A 17,637-nucleotide genomic window follows, 5' to 3' on the forward strand; every position below is an offset into this window, starting at 1 on the left:
CAATCATCCACTCTCCTGTACCATGCCCTTGAGGATTGTTTAAGCCCATAAATAGCACGCTTCAACTTAAGTACTTTACCATCACCATTTGGAGAACTAAACCCTTCTGGTTTCTCCATATAAATAGTTTCCTCAAGAAAACCGTTCAGGAAAGCAGTTGTTACATCCAAGTGTGTAATATCTAAATCTAACTGCACAGATAAAGCAAATAAAAGTCTTAAAGTTGTATGCCTTACCACAGGAGAGAATGTCTCCTCATAGTCCACACCACGTTGTTGTGTGAAGCCTTTAGCCACTAATCTAGCCCTATAGCGGACTTTATTATCACTATCATATTTCTTTTTTAACACCCACTTGCACTGCACTACACTGCTATTATTTGGAGGACTAACTAGCTCCCACGCACCATTTTCCTCAAAGCTTGCCAGCTCATCCCTTACTGCCGCTAGCCACTGCTCCTTCTCGGGTCCATTTAAGACTTCCTTCAACGATAATTCATTATTGTTGACCTTGCCAACACAGGCACTTGTGTAGCCAAATCTCTGGACTGGTTTCTTGTCTCTCTTGGATCTTTGTTGGTCTTGCTCTATTGCAATTGGACTAGGATCGTGTGAAGATTTAGTTTCTAGACTTTCTGTCTTCTCTGAACTTTCTGGTGCAATCAATGTTAGGTCACCATCTTCTCCGTCTGCATACACTGATGAGTCTGATGAATAGTCAGGCTGTGATACTGGGGTATTCGGAATAGATTCCCCCACTAAATCAGTACACCCCTCAGCACTGTCCTTAGGTTCGGTCTGAATCAAGACGGTGGGCTCCTCGTCTGCATATCCTATACTTGTCTTTTCCTCCATCACAACTACATCTCTGCTCACTATAACTGTGTTCTTATGTGGATCATAAACACGATATCCCTTCACGTTCTCTGCATAACCAACCAGTATAGTTTGCTTTGCCTTTTTATCCCATTTTAATCTACGTTCTTTGGGAATATGAACCATCACAGGGCTCCCAAATAACCGGATATGACTCAAGTCTGGTTTCTTGCCATGCCACATCTCATAAGGAGTCTTATTATCCAACCCCGATGCAATCGATCTGTTTTTCAGATATACAGCTGTGTTAACGGCTTCAGCCCAAAATTTTTTCTCCAGCTTTGCATCAAATAACAGGCATCTAGCTTTTTCAACAATTGTCCTATTTACTCGTTCACACAGACCATTTTGTTCTGGCGTATAAATATTTGTTCGTTGATGACATATACCATTTTCCTTAAGAAATTCTTTAAACTCTGTATTGTTAAACTCGCCGCCGTTGTCACTGCGTAAGATCTTTATTTTTGAATTTAACTGATTTTCAACTTCAGCCTTAAATTCCTTAAAACATTTAAGAGCTTGATTTTTATTTTTCAAGAAATAAATAAATGTCATTCTGCTGCAGTCATCAACAAATAATAAGTAATATTTTGAACCGCCAATCGAAGCAGTTTCCATGGGGCCTGCTACATCTGTGTGCACTATGTGCAATAATGCATTACTTCTGTTGCCTTCTTTTGGGAAAGGTAAACGACATTGTTTTCCCTCGCAGCACACTGTACAAGATGATTTGCTAATGTCAGTCTGCGAGTCAAAACTGACACCTTCAACTGCATTCTGCATTTTATTCAAGTAGCTATTATTCATGTGTCCTAAACGGCGATGCCAAATTTCGGCGGACACGGCCATAGAGGTTATTTTCGGCAAATTCAATTTGTAAACACCATTAAGTAAGGAAGCGGTAGCTACTAGTTCGTTATTTTTGTTATGAATGTAGCAAACATCACTTTTAAAATCCACTCTATTTCCTTTATTTATTAATTGGCTTACTGACAACAAATTAGTTGTTATGTCAGGCACACACAAAACATCCTGCACTGTTATATCGTAATCGCCATGTTTTGTGCTCGTCACTATTTGCACGTCTCCTGTGCATAAAACTGGAACACTTTCCTTGTTAGCGACCATAATTTCACTGATTTTCGGTTCATACGAAACATTTTTCAGCCACGACTTGTTTGCTGTGAGATGCGCGCTCGCGCCAGAGTCGACATACCAATCACGTTTATTGAAAACTCCGCTCAAAAACACAGCGCTAAATGCATTCGTCTGCTTACGCGAATTCGAATAATAGTTATTACTTGGACACTGATTTCGGAAATGGCCGAATTCTTTACATTTATAGCACTTTATTAACATTTTAGAATTATTATAAGAATTCGCTGGCGTTTTATTAGCTTTTTCGCCATTTTTGTTCGAACCATAGACTGTAGACTTATTTTTTTTCTTATGTTGGTACGAACTAGCAAATGCACTATCAACTTCTTTAGAACCGTTCCCATTTTCGGTCTTTGGAACTTCCATGTCCAATAATTTAGTTTTTATGGAATCCGTCGTGATGCACATTCCTGAATGTTCGATAGCCATTATCATTGGCGCATACTTTTCAGGTAATCCTGCCAATAAAAGAGATCCGATCCACTCATCGTTGATATTGAAACCCGTTCCACTTAACTTTTGTCCAGTTTCTACAATTTGCGTTACATATGAGGTCATAGAAGTGCAATTTTCTAAACGAATAGATATGAGATTGCGTAGTAAACTAATTCTTCTTGTGAAACCCGAATCATCAAATAACGACTTGAGCTTGTTCCACAGCTGTGAAGTTGTTTGTACATCTTTCACGTGGACGTATAATGACGGATCTATCGTTAAAATCAACTTTGCCTTAGCTCTCTGGTCATCAGTGACTTCTGTACCCGTAGCACCAGGTTCTCTCTTGATATATTGCTGCGTTCCTTCAAGGATCAAGAAATTTTCTGCAGCAAACACCCACTCGTTGTAATTCTGACGTCCTAACAACTTTGGAACGTTCACAACGTAGTTTGCCGTCGTCATTTTTCTCTAGTCATAGATCACGAAAATATATGAAAATACTTAACTACGAAATCTAACACTTGACTAACTGAGAAAAACTAACAATTTAAGAGAGATTAGGCCTTAAACTGGGCCATAACCTATTAATTAAAAGAGATTAAAATGAAACACGTTTGCTCAGTGGAAGACAACTGACCGGAAGAGAGTATGAATTTATTTAACTTAACCATAGATAGGTACAGCAGATCGATCATAGACAACATTAATTAATTTATAAGACACGTTCAGGATTACTTATTTTGATAGAAATTACAACATATTAGTCATTTAACATGGCTAATATTCTTTTTTAATAAAATAAAAAAAAATGTCTGCTAATTGACTCGAGACTCGATTACAGGCACAGGATGGATAGGATCTACAAATTTATGTGCGCTGGTCAATAATGAAGAGGAGTGACATGTATCTACACTGGAATTCATAGTCACGATGGGGGCTTCGTTAGGTGGCCATTCAGACGACATGTGTCATAATTAACCTTTATGCAAATGCATTAAAGTTCAATATGGCACATACGAAGGCCCAACCTTGACTATGAATTCCAATGCTAGTGTACGGTGAATGAGCGAACATCATTTTGACATAGATCTCTAGGTTATAAATAAATAGACTAAGCCCAAAATATTATAAAAATGTTCAAAATGTCCATAGACATGTCACAATTTTGTGTTTGCGTTTGTATGTAGGTTTGAGCTTGACTTAAAATAAAGAATTAATTATGTTGTGGTTCAGATGATACGCTGTTCACGGAAGAGGTCCTCCCGGAGGAGGAGGAGGATCCGTGGGCCAGCCCTCGCGAGCCTGTGAGGTTGGACGCCGGCTCCGTCGGCGCTCTGCTGGCCACCACGTTCTCTGCCGCTGACATGTTCCGAGGAGACCTGGATGCCGCGTTCAGGCAACTACATGGTGTAAGAACTGTTTACTTCATTTCAACATAAAATTGGGTCCTTCTAGGTTTTTAATATTAAGAAAAGAGGCTCGCGCTTGATGATGATCATGTTTGATGGAAACCAACACGTGTCTGGTGTTTTTTTTAAATAAAAATGGCGAGCAAACGAGTGGGCGTAAACATTAATTGCAGTATCAGAGGAACCTCCAATGCGTTGCCGGCCTTTCAGGAATTTGTTGGTCTGCCCCTTGAATAACCCCATGTTGTAATCTAAAGGGAACACCGCCGTAGGGAGTTGATTCCTTAGTTTGCACGGGTTGCAGCGCCATTCAATGAGACGGCTCTCGAGATAGGTGCGGGTTGCGGGAGAGTTGATTTATTAACGCCTTCAAGAGCCTAGGACACAGTGGCGACTTGGGCTACTTTGAAAATTAAAAAAAGAAGTGTTATTGCTTGTGCGATGGTACGGAACCCTTCGTGTGCGAGTCCGACTTGCACTTGACCAGCAGGTCGATTTTGTAATCAATCGTTATTAGATTATTACAATCTTAATTGTTGTGATCGGCTGAATTTGTGCGATTCTTGTTGCAACAATGCATTGTAGCCAACAGTGAGGAGCGTCAACCAATCACAGGTCATTGTGGCATTGGGTGACATTGTAGCTGTCATACTACCGCAAACGAGGCCTAGTTTTTATTTTTTTAATTTTGACATGTTTTTTATCTTATGTATAGTTGATATCGGACGAAGCCCGCGGCGGCGAGGGTCCGTGCACGCGCGCCACGCTGGCGTTCCTGCTGACCGCCAACGTGGCGGGGCTGCTGCGCCAGCCCGCATACGCAGCACCCTTGCTGCGCGCGCTCACGCACGCCAGACCCAAGGGCTTTACTGAGGTCAGTGCCCTATGAAAAAATACTAATATATTGATAGCTGAAAAATTTTAGCGTATAAGTCCCGCAAATTGCTATTGCGCTGAAACCATGTCTCATTGTCATCGAAATGACGTCATTCGACGTCAGCCGAAATAAAAAACATACCATCAGCTCGAAACTTCGGTCCAGTGCACTGCTGACGTTACTAAAATGGCGGCCACGCGCATTAGAATTTGCGGGACTTATGTCGAAAATTGTTATAATATAGCTCAACGAAAATTTTGAGTGATTCAGTTATTTTGGATCACTCTTTTTTTTTTGTTGACGAGGCGATGGGGAGAGGTGATGTCCTTTTTATGATACCCAATCTTTGGGAAGAAGTCGGCATATGTGAGATTTTTACTGTCGGTAAGGGACTTAGCAATGTTGTCATTTGTCTAAAGAATTGCCATAATCACCTTAAGTTGATCCTCGTCGTAGGTGGCGAAGGGGCTCCTGTCTCAGTGCAAGTGCGCCCGCGGGCCCGTGGCGGACGCGTTGCGGAGCGCGGCCGGCGCCGCCGTGCTGAGCGACTCTCCTCTGCCGACCGTGCCGGCTCACGCCACTAAGGACCAACTGGTCGCAGGTACTTGTGGCAGGAACGCTGGGCGAGCGATGAAAGAGGCAGTCATCTTCGGCGATTTTTCCCTGCGGTGACGGAGAGACTCAAGGCGACTTGGGTATCTCCGGACTATGAAACCTCGCAGCTACTCACGGGCCATGGATGCTTCCGGTGGCGCCTGCATGGATTTCGGCTATGTGCGAGTAGTCTGTGTGAGTGTGGCGAGAGTGACGAGGATGCGCACCACGTCCTGTGGGAGTGCGGTCTGTATGAGGACTTCCGACGCAAGATGCTGGATGGGATGGTGCATGCGGAGGTGGGCCCGGTATACTACCGGGACCTGGTCTCCTCGGAGGTGAACTTCCGAGGACTGCGGGAGTTCGCGCACGCGTGGCACAGGAGAAGGAGCTGCTCCGAAGTGCGGCAGCGACGACGGAGAAGAGGACGCGGAGAGCAAGAAGAGGAAGGAAGCGAGGAGGACAACGACGACGCGAACAGCTCAGAGGAGGGAAGCGAGAGCTAGTTATACAGGTACGCTACAACAGGAGAGGATGTGGGTAACAGGAGACACCACGAACGGCGACGGGAATCTCCCGTATTTGTGACGTCTGCCCCAGAATGGGGAGAGTGACATAGTGGGGACAAGGAAGTAGATAGGAAAGAATTTGTAGGGAGTCAAGAAGGCGCCCCGGGAAAGAGCCACCGAGCAAGTACCGAACGGGCGCCCTCCCGCGTTTCGGCCCATATAACCGCGAGGTTGGTGGGGCCATGGGAGGTGGTGGGTTGGTCGCAGGTACTGCCACACACTTTCGCTGCCTCTAGGGAGAGGGAGAGAGAGATGGGGGGGGGGGGGTTCGGGGACCCCCTCATCTCTCTCTCCCTCGCCCCTCCCGTCTCTCACTTTCTCTGTATGCATAGTATCAGAAATTGACAGAAAAATGTGATGTGCCCTGGAAGGCACTTTGCTCATAGATTTTGTACTCAAGACCCGGCAGACGGTCAGAATGTTGCCGGATCGGACGTACGCTTCTGATGTTCGCAGAGTGAGTGCGACAGAAAGTTAGTACAAAAAAGGTCCCTTTTACGTACCTAAAAGCCTCGCGGACTCCACGCACGTTTTTCTGCGGCAAGATTGCGTCCGAAGACCCCTGGAGCCACCGTACACGGGTCCGTTCAGAGTCATCGAGCGCCACCCGAAGCACTACAAGCTGGAGGTTCGAGGCAAGGAGGTAACGGTGAGCATCGATCGCCTGAAACCAGCATTCATGGCCCAAGAAGCTGAAGCTACTCCTGAACCGTCGCCAACCCCCTCCACTACACCGGTCGCGGCTGAGAAGAGGACGAGGTCGGGAAGGCGAGTGCGTTTTCCTGATTTCTATCGCCCGCAGTAGCGGTCTGAGGAGGGGAATACTGTGGAAGCCGCGCGCGCCGGGTCCGAGACCGGTTTCTTCGTCCCCCCGCGCGCTTCTCGCCTAACGGGACCGCGCGGCCGTTGGAATAAAACGCTATCGCTCGGAAAGTGACCAGTGCGCTCCGAACGATCACACGCGAAGCCCGTGCTTGCCACCACGCGAAATTTCCGCTCCCGCGCTTGTCGTAGTTAATTTTGAATAGCGACTATCTTATATCCTTGTAATTTCAAGTAATAAACGTGTACATAACGATCTCCGTGTTTATTCTGTACCACCTATCAAACTACAACACTTTATTATACTGGCTCTACACGCTCGCCGAGTGAAGGCGAGCGTGTAGAGCCAGTATGATAGTATGCAGCTGGTTTAGTAGCCATATTCACACTGTCTTTATCCCACAGCGTTCGAGTCCACAACGCCAAGCACTTTGGAAGTGGTGGGCAACAAGATCATTGAATCGCAAGACACGCAGGTGGTCATAGACACCATCACACAACTCCTGGATAAGAACCAGAAGAACTGCTACGAAATTACGGCAAGTTTCCAATTTTTCATCATAAGAGTCTGTGAACTCTTCATAGAGCACGAGCAACAAAAAGCTCAGACCACTCTACTGATTCGCTAACTCAGTGTCTAACACTGAGTGAACCTAGGTCATTTGACATTTATTTTTAATCCATTGCAGGTTTTCTACGAAGAATTATTTTTATGCCACTCGTTGAAGCAGCTATGTAGAACCATTAATCAAATCAGCTCGATGGCTATCTCTCTATGCTGTCCCTTTTTAGAATTTATTGGTTTTTTAGAACTTATAATTTTTTGTAAAAATGTATTATCGCAGGTGAAAGTGGAGGAAGATGAGAAGTATACCAGTATGCCGGCGCACGTGCTGTCGGTGCGCGGCCTGGGCTGCGGCCTGCTGCTGGACTGGCTGTCTGAGCTGCAGCGGGAGACGCGAGACAATCAGGTGATTTTTTTTAAAGAATATTAGCCATGTTAAATGACTAATATTCCCCTTTCTTCTCCAACTAAGCGTCAAGCTTGTGCTAAGAGTAGGTACGACAAGAGTGCAACGGGCGGGGTTTGAACCGTCAATATTTCGATTTTCAGTCCACTCCTTTACCCGTTGAGCTATTGAGGCTACGTTAATTTATGTCTCACTATACTGTCTCACACCTTTGGGCCGGAGCACCCCAGTACCAACTCCTTCCATTTGACCGGATCCAAAGGCGGGCTGTTCGACTTGTGGACGATCCCAAACTAATAGTCCCAAAATAAAAGTTTTCTTTCTTTCTTTCTTTCAAACTAACCGGCTGGTTGGAAAGCCTGGAGCACCGCAGAGACGTTAGCTCTCTATGCGTGTTCTATCGCCTTTATAATGGGGAGTGCTCTGAAGAGCTTTTTGATCTCATTCCACCCTCATATTTCTACAACCGCACCGCGCGCCACCGTAAAGAATTTCACTCTCACCACCTGGGTGTCTGGTGCACTTCGACCGTCCGTTGTGCCAGATCCTTCTTTCCACGCACGTGCAAACTGTGGAACCAACTCCCATCGGCGGTGTCCCCACTAGATTACAACATGGGGTTATTCAAGGGGCGGACCAACAAATTCCTAACAGGCCGGCAACGCATTGGCGGTTCTTATGGTGCTGGAAATGTTCATGGGCGGCGGTAATCACTTAACATCAGGTGACCCGCCTGCTCGTTTACTCGTTATCTCTATTTAAAAAAACAGACATTGGTTTTCGCCGTCGAATTTCCTAGTTGTAATGCTTGGGTTGTTATAAATACTATCTGATGTCGGGAGACGAACGGCAGCTGTCTCCCCCCCCACCCCAGCCACCCTCACAACGGGTTCTACGGGCAGCGGCACGTGCGTCCCGCAGTCAAAACCGCGGCGCGTGCGCGGACGGACTCCCTTGAAAAAGGACCCCGGATGGGTTCGAAACTAGTCGGGCTAACGTCGACTACACACGTGAGTAAGCCGGGACAGATAGTATTTATAATGGAAATCACTCACGGTAGTTTAAACGCTTGGGTTGTTGTTCAGATGCGGCTGATGTTCGTGCGCGACGGCGGCAGCTGGCGGCCGCTGCTGGTGACGCTGCTGGCGCACCGCGCCTCGTGGCGCACGCTGCACGGCTGCCTTGCTGCACTGCTGCAGCCAGGGTGAGTAGACGAGCTAACTTTTTTTGTGAACGTTACACAAACATAACACTCTTCTTCTTCTTCTTCTTCTTCTTCGCTCTGGGCTGGTTTCCGCACTTAAACGTTTCCGTCTGTTGTGCGTGCATTGCCCCTCCCCGCTGAAGTCTTCACTCCAGCCATCCAAGCTCACTCCAGAAGCCGAGTAGACCGCCCAGGTTGCCGAGGGCTTCATGGAATGAGGTCGGGGAACCCAAATGGCGTTCGCGTCGTTCTGCTACGCCCATAACACTCTTATTAAGTCAAGTTCTTAATACAATGCGGAGCGGTGATAGCCGAGTGGTCGGCCTTCTTTCGGGAGGTCGGGGGTTCGATCCCGGGCACGCGCCTCTAACTTTTCGGAGTTATGTGCGTTTTAAGCAATTAAAGAGTGCTTACTTTAACGGTGAAGGAAAACGTGAAAACTTGCATGCTCGAGAGTTTTCCATAATGAAAGTAAGAAAGAAAGAGAAAGAAAACTAGTTTTTTCATCTTATGCCTAAGGTAGGCACAAACAAACTTAAAATTAATGGTTAGTAGGTAGTTAGTAGATAATAAGAAGTATTTAATAATTAATTTAATCTAAAATTAGTTCTTGCACCCACTTGGCACAAGATGAAATGGCCCCAGCTCAGCATTAATGCTCACAAAGGTGTGTGACCGTCCGCCAATCCGTACTGGGCCAGCGTGGTAGACTAAGGCGTGAACCCTTCTCATTCGGAGAGAAGACCCGCGCTCAGTAGTGGGCCGGTGATGGGTTGATGATGATGATGATCACTTGGAGATTATTTTTCTCTTCTACATATCGTTCATCTTGAAAAGGAGATCGCCCGCGAATGGGCCCTCTTTTGTGGCGTCGTCGTGTCAAAACTTATATTATTATTTTTTTAAATGTGTTAATTACGATTATAATATGTTTTATTACGACTTTTCTTCCACCCTATCATTGAAAATATCCACAATTACAGTTAGAATTGGAAACATCCATTTATTTTGAAAAAGTATTAATAAAATACCAGCAATATCAGCAACATAAAAAATAAGATTTCTTTATAACCAGGGTGAATAAATGGAAATCGTTTGCAGAATATAAAAAGGTAATTATTTGTGTACAAAATAAAATTTAAACCATGGTGACATAACAATTATATTGGGGGGGCCCAAAGCTCCTAAGAAAATGGGCAATCTCCTTTGATAGATATGTTTTCTCGTGGAAGCTAAGAACTCCGCAAAGTAACTCCTGATGCTACAATTAGTGTACAATTTTCCGCTCATCAGGGGCTGGTCGGCCACTGCAGTGCTGGACTTTGCGGAGACCTTGATAGGCAGTCCCCGCGTGTGGCAGGGCCGGGACCGCGCCACGCCCAAGCACCACACGCCTGAGGACTCGCTGCGTCTCACTCACACACAGGTAGACTAGCTATAGATCTTCTTTGTCATTACAGTGCTGTGGCTCGCTTAGCTATGCTTCTGATGGCTGCCTTGTGCACTCATGTAAGGGGACGTCCATCGCAGCCTCACTTGATCTGTCCTTCTCATGACTGCCAGCAAGTATAGATCAAGGGTTCTCAAACATTTCAGGGTATATAACCCTAGATTAGTCCATCATATTTTATGGAATCCGGTTCGAAGGACCAAAAAATGTGGGGGATTGATAGATTGATAAAAATTGATATTTGTTTTATCGTCCTTGGATAACTGACTGATATGATTATGATATTGATATGGTAATGAGTGCTGTTCGCGTCGCGACCCGTGGTGCGCTGATGTCAGTGTGACCCCAAACCAAATGATTATAAGCTTATTTCGTGGTTTAACGACATATTTTAATGTAGATAATATTGACATTCTACATATCATCATCATCATCATCAGCCTGTGGACGTCCACTGCTGGACATAGGCCTTCCCTAAAGAGCGCCACCACACCCGGTCCTCAGCCTTCCTCATCCAGCCACTTCCCGCCAGCCTCTTTATATCGTCGGTCCATCGTGCTGGAGGGCGTCCCACACTACGCTTGCTTAAACGCGGTCTCCACTCAAGGACTTTCCGGCTCCAACGGCCATCGCCTCTACGACAGGCATGACCTGCCCACTGCCACTTCAGCTTGCTAATAGTTTGGGCTATGTCAGTGACCAGAGTCAGTATTTTACATATTGTACAGCCGTCCGGCACGAGAAGAGCCACGTCACGTAAGGTAGTATGCCTTTACTATTCTCGCATCTTTTTTTCATAAAATATGTCCAGTATTATTCCATCATCTTAATCTTCCTTTCCAGCTGGACGTCCTCATCCAGTACGTGGCTGAAGAGGCGAGCGAAGCAGAAGCGGCGGAAGGGATGGAAGCGGCGAGGAGAAGCATCGAAGCGCGTCTGCCTCTGATACTACGATGCTGTTCCGCGCCGCACGCACTCCTTGCCGCAGCGTTGGCTGCTTCGAAGGCGCATCCGTTACTATTGCTGCTCCTATACATGAAGGTAAGACTTTTCGACAAGAGAGCGAAGCAGAAGCGGCGGAAGAGATAGAAGCGGCTTCTATGCTGTTTTGCGCCACACGCACTCTTACTCTTAGCCAGAGCGTAGGCCACTTCGAAGCTTCTTCTACAATTTAGCAGTAATTTGACGTAAGGATTCTAACGATAACGCATACATCGGAATCTGTTTGGGCATTTAGAAGTTATGGTGGAAATTACTTCTAAATGCCCATAGCTTCTAGAAAGCCGATGGAACAAATTATTGTTCCATCGGCTTTCTAGCTATAATCAGTTTTTGCGTAAGTGTGGATTTAAAATTTATAAATTTTTGACCCCTTTTGTGTTGTAAATTATCGAGTGTGTTTATTTCTTGTCCAATTTCTAGTAAGTGCCATCTTTTAAGGCGTTTAGTGTTGTAGTTTACAAGCAATTTGTATGCCAATTCTTTAGGTTGTTTTCACTACATTACACTTCTTCGTTACACTTCTTTTTTATGGACAGTCTTGTGATAAAATTTAAAAAAATCACAGTGAATTCCAGCCGCGTCAGTGAGTCGCTTACAACAAACTTTTGACAAAGTTAGGCAATGAACCAAAAGCTTAATTTGCTATAATCCACTGAAACAGGTCGAATCTGTATGGTGCAACATGCAGATTCATTGTATATCATGGATTTCCGCAAATTAACGCCTGCTTCTGTACAAAAGTTGGGCAAGATAAAAAAATAGTTTTCTAAGTGTTGGGGAGCTAATCGATGGACTGTTAGAATTATGATAAATAACGAAAAGAGGATGGCCAGTTGCTCAGAGTTCCTCAAAATCTACAGCTTACGAAACTACCACTTACCGCTTGCCTTGGATCGTCTATATATCACCAGCACACATAGGATAAGCACTGCACACACAATTGTCCACTGTGGGTGTTAAGCGTGGGATTCGATTGTTTTTGTAGACTTATCACGCACGGCGCGAAAGAGGCTCTGTTTGTTTGTACAGCCGTAACGTACGGTGTCCTGCAATGGACAGTTTTATATGCATCACAATGACGTTTGATGCTAAGGTGGCGGTGCGATCCACCCATCAGAATATTCCGTGTTCGTCGCGAGAGTAGCTTGTATTGCCAGCTGAAAATCTTGAAGAACCACTGGTTTTACTGAATGCGAAGCTTGTCTGTCTCTGCACAGGTGCCAAAAATCCTGCAACTGCTACGTGAATGCGAGGACCGTCCGCCGGCGACGTGCCACGACATCGCGCCCGTGGACATGATGTCGGCCGCGCGCCGCTCCACCAGCGCCACGGACCGCGTGTCGCACTCCCTGCTGAGCACGCTGGCCGCCGCGCCGCCGCACCACTCCAAGGAGCATTCGCAGAAGTGAGTAGCAACATGTAGGCTTCTTCTTCTTCGCTCTGGGCTGGTTTCTGCACTTAAACGTTTCCGTCTGTTGTGCGTGCATCGCCCCTCCCCGCCGAAGTCTTCACTCCAGCCATCCAAGCTCGCTCCAGAAGCCAAACAGACCGCCCAGGTTGCCGAGGGCTTCATGGTGTGAGGTCGGGGAACCTAAATGGCGCTCGCGTTGATCTGCTACGCCCGTGCACTCTAGGAGTACGTGCGTCGGTGTTTCATCAACCTCCATGCAGGCCCTGCACAGAGGACTGTCGGTGACACCTAAACCTGAAACCTGAAAACATGTAGGCTTTCAACCATTTGATGAAAATTAATTTTTAGAATTTTTTTGAATTAGTTTTTTAACTGACCAAGTTCCCCCTTGTCTCTCTACCTGCCCCCTGATTGTGTAAGAAAGACGTATTCGTCGTTATCGTCAAAAAATTCTGCCCTTTGATTGGTTGATTCGCTGTTTACATTTTTTCACAGCCAATCAAACGGCAGAATTTGTTGACGGTTACGATTACGATGAATACGTTTTTCTTACACAATTGGAGGGTATTGGTAAAACATTAAGAGCACAACCTCGTGAAATAGTATATAATAATGTTTGTTACTATTTCATGAGTAAAAGGCATGAAAGTAATCTTTTTTTAAGAATTTTTAATTACATTTACAGAGATACATTATTTGTATTGTTTGTATATGCGTAGAAATGATATCGACCTCAAAAGTCGCGGCACGCAGCGCGCAGATATCAACTTCGTGAAAATCATATAAAACGATGTTTTCAAAACATGTTGTATAATAAAACCAAGTTTTATGATATTTTTTTGAGCAACCGCCGAGTTTCACTCACTTGTAAAAGTTTATACGAATAAAAAAAAAGATTTTTCAAAAGATTTTCAAAAATTGCGTTTGCGAGAGTACTGTGAACGTGCCAGCTCTTGTTAGCCGATCAGTACTACCTAAATAGCACTAAATGGTTTTGGGATTGTGGTGTCCAGGATGTGGCGTACGGAGGCGAACGTGCGCGCCGTGTGGGCGCGCTGCCGCGGCGCGGGCGAGCGCGCCTTGCCGCTCACGGGCGCGTTGCTGCGCGGCGTGCGCGGCCGCACGCACCACCACCACCAGCACCTGCTGTCCGCGCTCGAGATACTGCCCGATAAGGAGCTGTTCGCCAACCATGTCAGGTACTAAGCCATCTTTGCAGAGAGGTTTTGCGTAAGGGTCAGTTTTTATCAAACGGATAGATTAATTATTGTATGTTTAACTTATTGAGTAGGTAATTAGTTTAATTGTTATAAATTTTAGGTACACAAAGAATGGCACCGATTCTAAGCACAACCTAATTTTAGAGTATTCGCACCCTCTTCTTACTATTGTAATATGAAAAGGACAGAAGCAGTTTGACATTTCTAAATTTAATTTTTAGATGGTAAACCCCGTGATTTTAGCACGCACTCGCGAACCTACTGTTTAAATTTGTATTGTGCACTAAATTTTAGAGTCTTTAAATGTGAAAGTCATGTTCCGTTCCTTTTTTAGCATTAGTAAAAAGAAAAGGATGCAGATACTCTAAATTTAGTTTAGAGAGAGACTAGAGAATCGTGGCCAATGTCTTACTTTAAGCTATACTATTTAGAAGTTCTAGTTAAGCATGTTGAGTTAGCCTGTAAGTGAGTATACATTGATAGTCCTAAGTTTATATAAGTCGTCATAATTAGTTTTCTTTGTATACCGTTGGCTTCCTATTAAATAAAATAAAAATAAAAATAAAATTCACAAGATCCGTGGTATGAGTCTAGGTCCGGATGACCTTAGAAATTGGGGATAGGTCCGGGTGACCTAAGAAATCGGGGACCTCGTCTTCGCTGGCGGAGACGCTGTGCAAAGTTTGTAGATGTGTACTGCCCTGGAAGATTTGTCGGTTGGACAAGACTTTACACGCATCAAAACATGGCGCATAGGCAACAACCAATAGCGGACGGACGTGCGCTACGATTGGTTGAGATATTTTCGCGCCATTCAAAAATAAAATTTCTGCGCAGGTACATTAGCCTAACTTCTAAAATAGTGTATTCTGTTGTCCAGTGACGAGATCCACAACATCCTGGAGTGTTTCCTGAACATGGTGAAGGAGGGCGGGGCCGGCAGCGGGTCGCTCGCGCACCGCGTGGCGGCGCTGCTGCGCAGGTACCGCGCCGCCCGGCCCTCTCGAGCCACGGCGTTGTTGGCTGCGCATCGGGACACCGTCTCGTGAGTACAAACCCCTGTGAAAAATATTGAATCTACAGACTGTTTACTATAACTTGTTCCGTGCTGTCATGTTGGCACCATTGATTTGTTTGCTTTATTCCTTAGAGCTTAGGGTTTATTATTGTGTAATTTGCAATGGTGCCAACATAACGTCAGGGTGCAAGTTATAGCGAACGGTCACTTTACTCAGCTGCTACATTTTCATACCCCACAAATTTCTAACGCTAGCACCAATTCGGATGGTTTTCGAACTATTATTTACTGTTTACAGTGGACAACCCCCCCCCCCCCCCCCCCCCCCCTAACAGATAGTGCTCCTAGTATCTACACTCCATACATGGTAGCTAGTAGAAAGTAGCCGTAGTTATATGGTTGGTGCAGGTCGCAGGCGGCGCTGAGCGGGCTGATGACGGCGGAGGGCCCGCCCGCGTCGGTGGCGCCGCCGCCGCACGCGCTGCACGCGCTGCAGAGGCGAGTGGCGCCGCCGCCGGAGCTGCACTGGCTCGTACAGGTGAACTACTCTTATCATCAACCCATCGCCGTCCCACTACCGAGCACATGTCTCTTCTCAGAAACAAGAGTTTATGCCATAGTCCGCCACGTTGCCCAAGTGCGGATTGGGCGACTTTCGAGGACATTATGGAGAACTCTTAGAAATCTAGAGAGCGCGATCTGACTTAGCTTATACTTAAGACAGAGCTATATCTCTCACATAAATGTGTCTCGTTTTAACTCAATCTTAAGTCTGAGCAAAGTCAAAGTGCAATCATATAGATCTCAGCCTTAGATATGCAGGTTCCTCATGTTGCTTCACTGTTAAAGCAAGCGATATTTAAATGGTTAAAACGTACATAACTCTGAAAAGTTAGATGTGCGTGTCCGGAATCAAATCCTCGACCTCTCGAATAGGAGGCGGACATCTTAGCCACTAGGCTAGCAGGTTGACACTCGCGGTGTCGCCGACAGCTGCTGGCGGTGCCGCTGGCGACTGTACGACCCTTTCCAGCCGATGGAGATAAAGTTTGAAACTGAAACTGCTCGCCGCTGCCTTTTCAGTTAGTTTTGACCCTAAATGTTGATTGAAATAACGTGCTCTTACACTCGTCTTGAAGCGATCATGAAGAGCACTCCTAAAACCTGTGTGTTTGTGTAAACCGATTTTTAAAAGTTTGGGAATCCTCACACTCCCTTGTATATATATCTTAGAGATAGCGATGTTTGTTAAAACCAACATGCATCTTTTCAAGACTGCAAGGGAGGTATTTCCGCGCGGAACTAGAAATAGGGAAAGGCTGATGTTAAACAAGACGCCCAGCACAGCCACGTATTTAAAGAATTGTAGTGCCATGTGTGTAAAAGTCTATAATGCAATTCCTAATTCTGTAACTGCACTACCAGTAAAAAAATTAAAAAATGTATTAAAAAAGTGGCTGTCGCAAAATGTATTTTATTCTGTTGATGAGTTTTTAGAATTTAAGCACAACAATTAGAATGAATTTGATTAAGTTATTAATATTATTGACTGATTTTATATCTTTGACACAATATTATATTCTTATCTGATGTACTGCCTACTTTATCAAAACATTTGTACGTCAGGGTTTCCTGACTGGATATGTTGGCAACTCTCTATTGTGAACGCCTTGTCTTCCCATATTCACACAAATAAATTATTTCATTTCATTTGAATGTAATCAGGAGGTGGAGGCGTGGGGCGTGCGGCGCGGCGGCGCGTGGGGCGGCGCGCGAGCCGCCGACGCGCTGCTGCGCGCGGTGGCGCCGCTGGCCGCGTCGCCGCACGCGCCGCTGCGCACCTGCGCGCTGTCGCTGCTGGCCAAGCTGCTGCCGGCGGCTCCCGACCTGCACCCCGGTAAGTGGTAACACTGTGGGCTACATTACACATTTAAAAATCAAATGTACATATTTAATTAGATTAATTTAGATACCTAATATTAGTTTTGCCGCGCGGCATCTGTGTGCATATTATCAGCCATTGACGCAACGCACACACGCGTGCCAGCTGATCGGGGAACCGGTCAGACGACTTGCGCCTGCCCCCGCCGCAGCCCCGAGCCGCGGCCGAGGGCCTGCCTAGTGGCTTCCAACACCGTCCCTGTGTCCACGTCTGTCTAGCGCGCGAAAACGCATGCACGTAATTTTAAATTAGCAAGTACGTTACTTCGCGAGTCTGTAATAGTTTTAATAGTGCTAATTAAACCGATTGAGTGCTGGAACCTGGCTTCTGATTATTGGGGGAACATCTTGGTCTTCCTACACCACCATATCACCCCCAAAACACCCTCAAATCTATATGTTACTACGGGCACATTGACCGATCATTATTAATAATGAATGACCCCTTGGTCATTATAAGGAGGGTGGGTAGTGCATATCGCGAGCTATACGTTGTATTATGGCGTTTTGTCTGTTTTGGCGGATTACAGCAGATAGGGTATTTTGCCCTTTTTGAAAAGTGTCTTTTCAATTTGATCCTATGGAGATCAAAAAACTAGCAAAAATTCACAAAAATTTTATTCGATCGTCACACGGATTGTTAAGCAACAGTGCTTTCTTAGTGAAATATATTACAAC

General features: G+C 45.5%; 2 protein-coding genes across 2 annotated transcripts in view; one reads left to right on the forward strand and one right to left on the reverse strand.

Moving 5' to 3' along the window:
- The window catches only part of LOC117990791 (uncharacterized protein DDB_G0287625-like), a 242,750-nt gene that overhangs the window by 107,228 nt on the left and 117,885 nt on the right, over positions 1-17,637 (reverse strand). The window lies entirely within an intron of this gene.
- Positions 1-17,637, forward strand: part of IntS1 (integrator complex subunit 1) — a 36,752-nt gene that overhangs the window by 18,246 nt on the left and 869 nt on the right. Inside the window, exons 23-35 of the mRNA XM_034978282.2 lie at positions 3,705-3,880; positions 4,596-4,754; positions 5,214-5,358; positions 7,148-7,281; positions 7,588-7,713; positions 8,799-8,917; positions 10,211-10,343; positions 11,211-11,408; positions 12,587-12,774; positions 13,794-13,979; positions 14,881-15,045; positions 15,427-15,556; positions 16,744-16,915. Of these exons, the coding sequence (XP_034834173.1) occupies positions 3,705-3,880; positions 4,596-4,754; positions 5,214-5,358; positions 7,148-7,281; positions 7,588-7,713; positions 8,799-8,917; positions 10,211-10,343; positions 11,211-11,408; positions 12,587-12,774; positions 13,794-13,979; positions 14,881-15,045; positions 15,427-15,556; positions 16,744-16,915 (2,031 nt within the window). The remainder of the gene's footprint in view (positions 1-3,704; positions 3,881-4,595; positions 4,755-5,213; positions 5,359-7,147; positions 7,282-7,587; positions 7,714-8,798; positions 8,918-10,210; positions 10,344-11,210; positions 11,409-12,586; positions 12,775-13,793; positions 13,980-14,880; positions 15,046-15,426; positions 15,557-16,743; positions 16,916-17,637) is intronic.

The sequence above is a fragment of the Maniola hyperantus genome, chromosome 18 (genome assembly GCF_902806685.2).
Source record: "Maniola hyperantus chromosome 18, iAphHyp1.2, whole genome shotgun sequence".
Classification (NCBI taxonomy): Eukaryota; Metazoa; Arthropoda; class Insecta; order Lepidoptera; family Nymphalidae; genus Maniola; species Maniola hyperantus.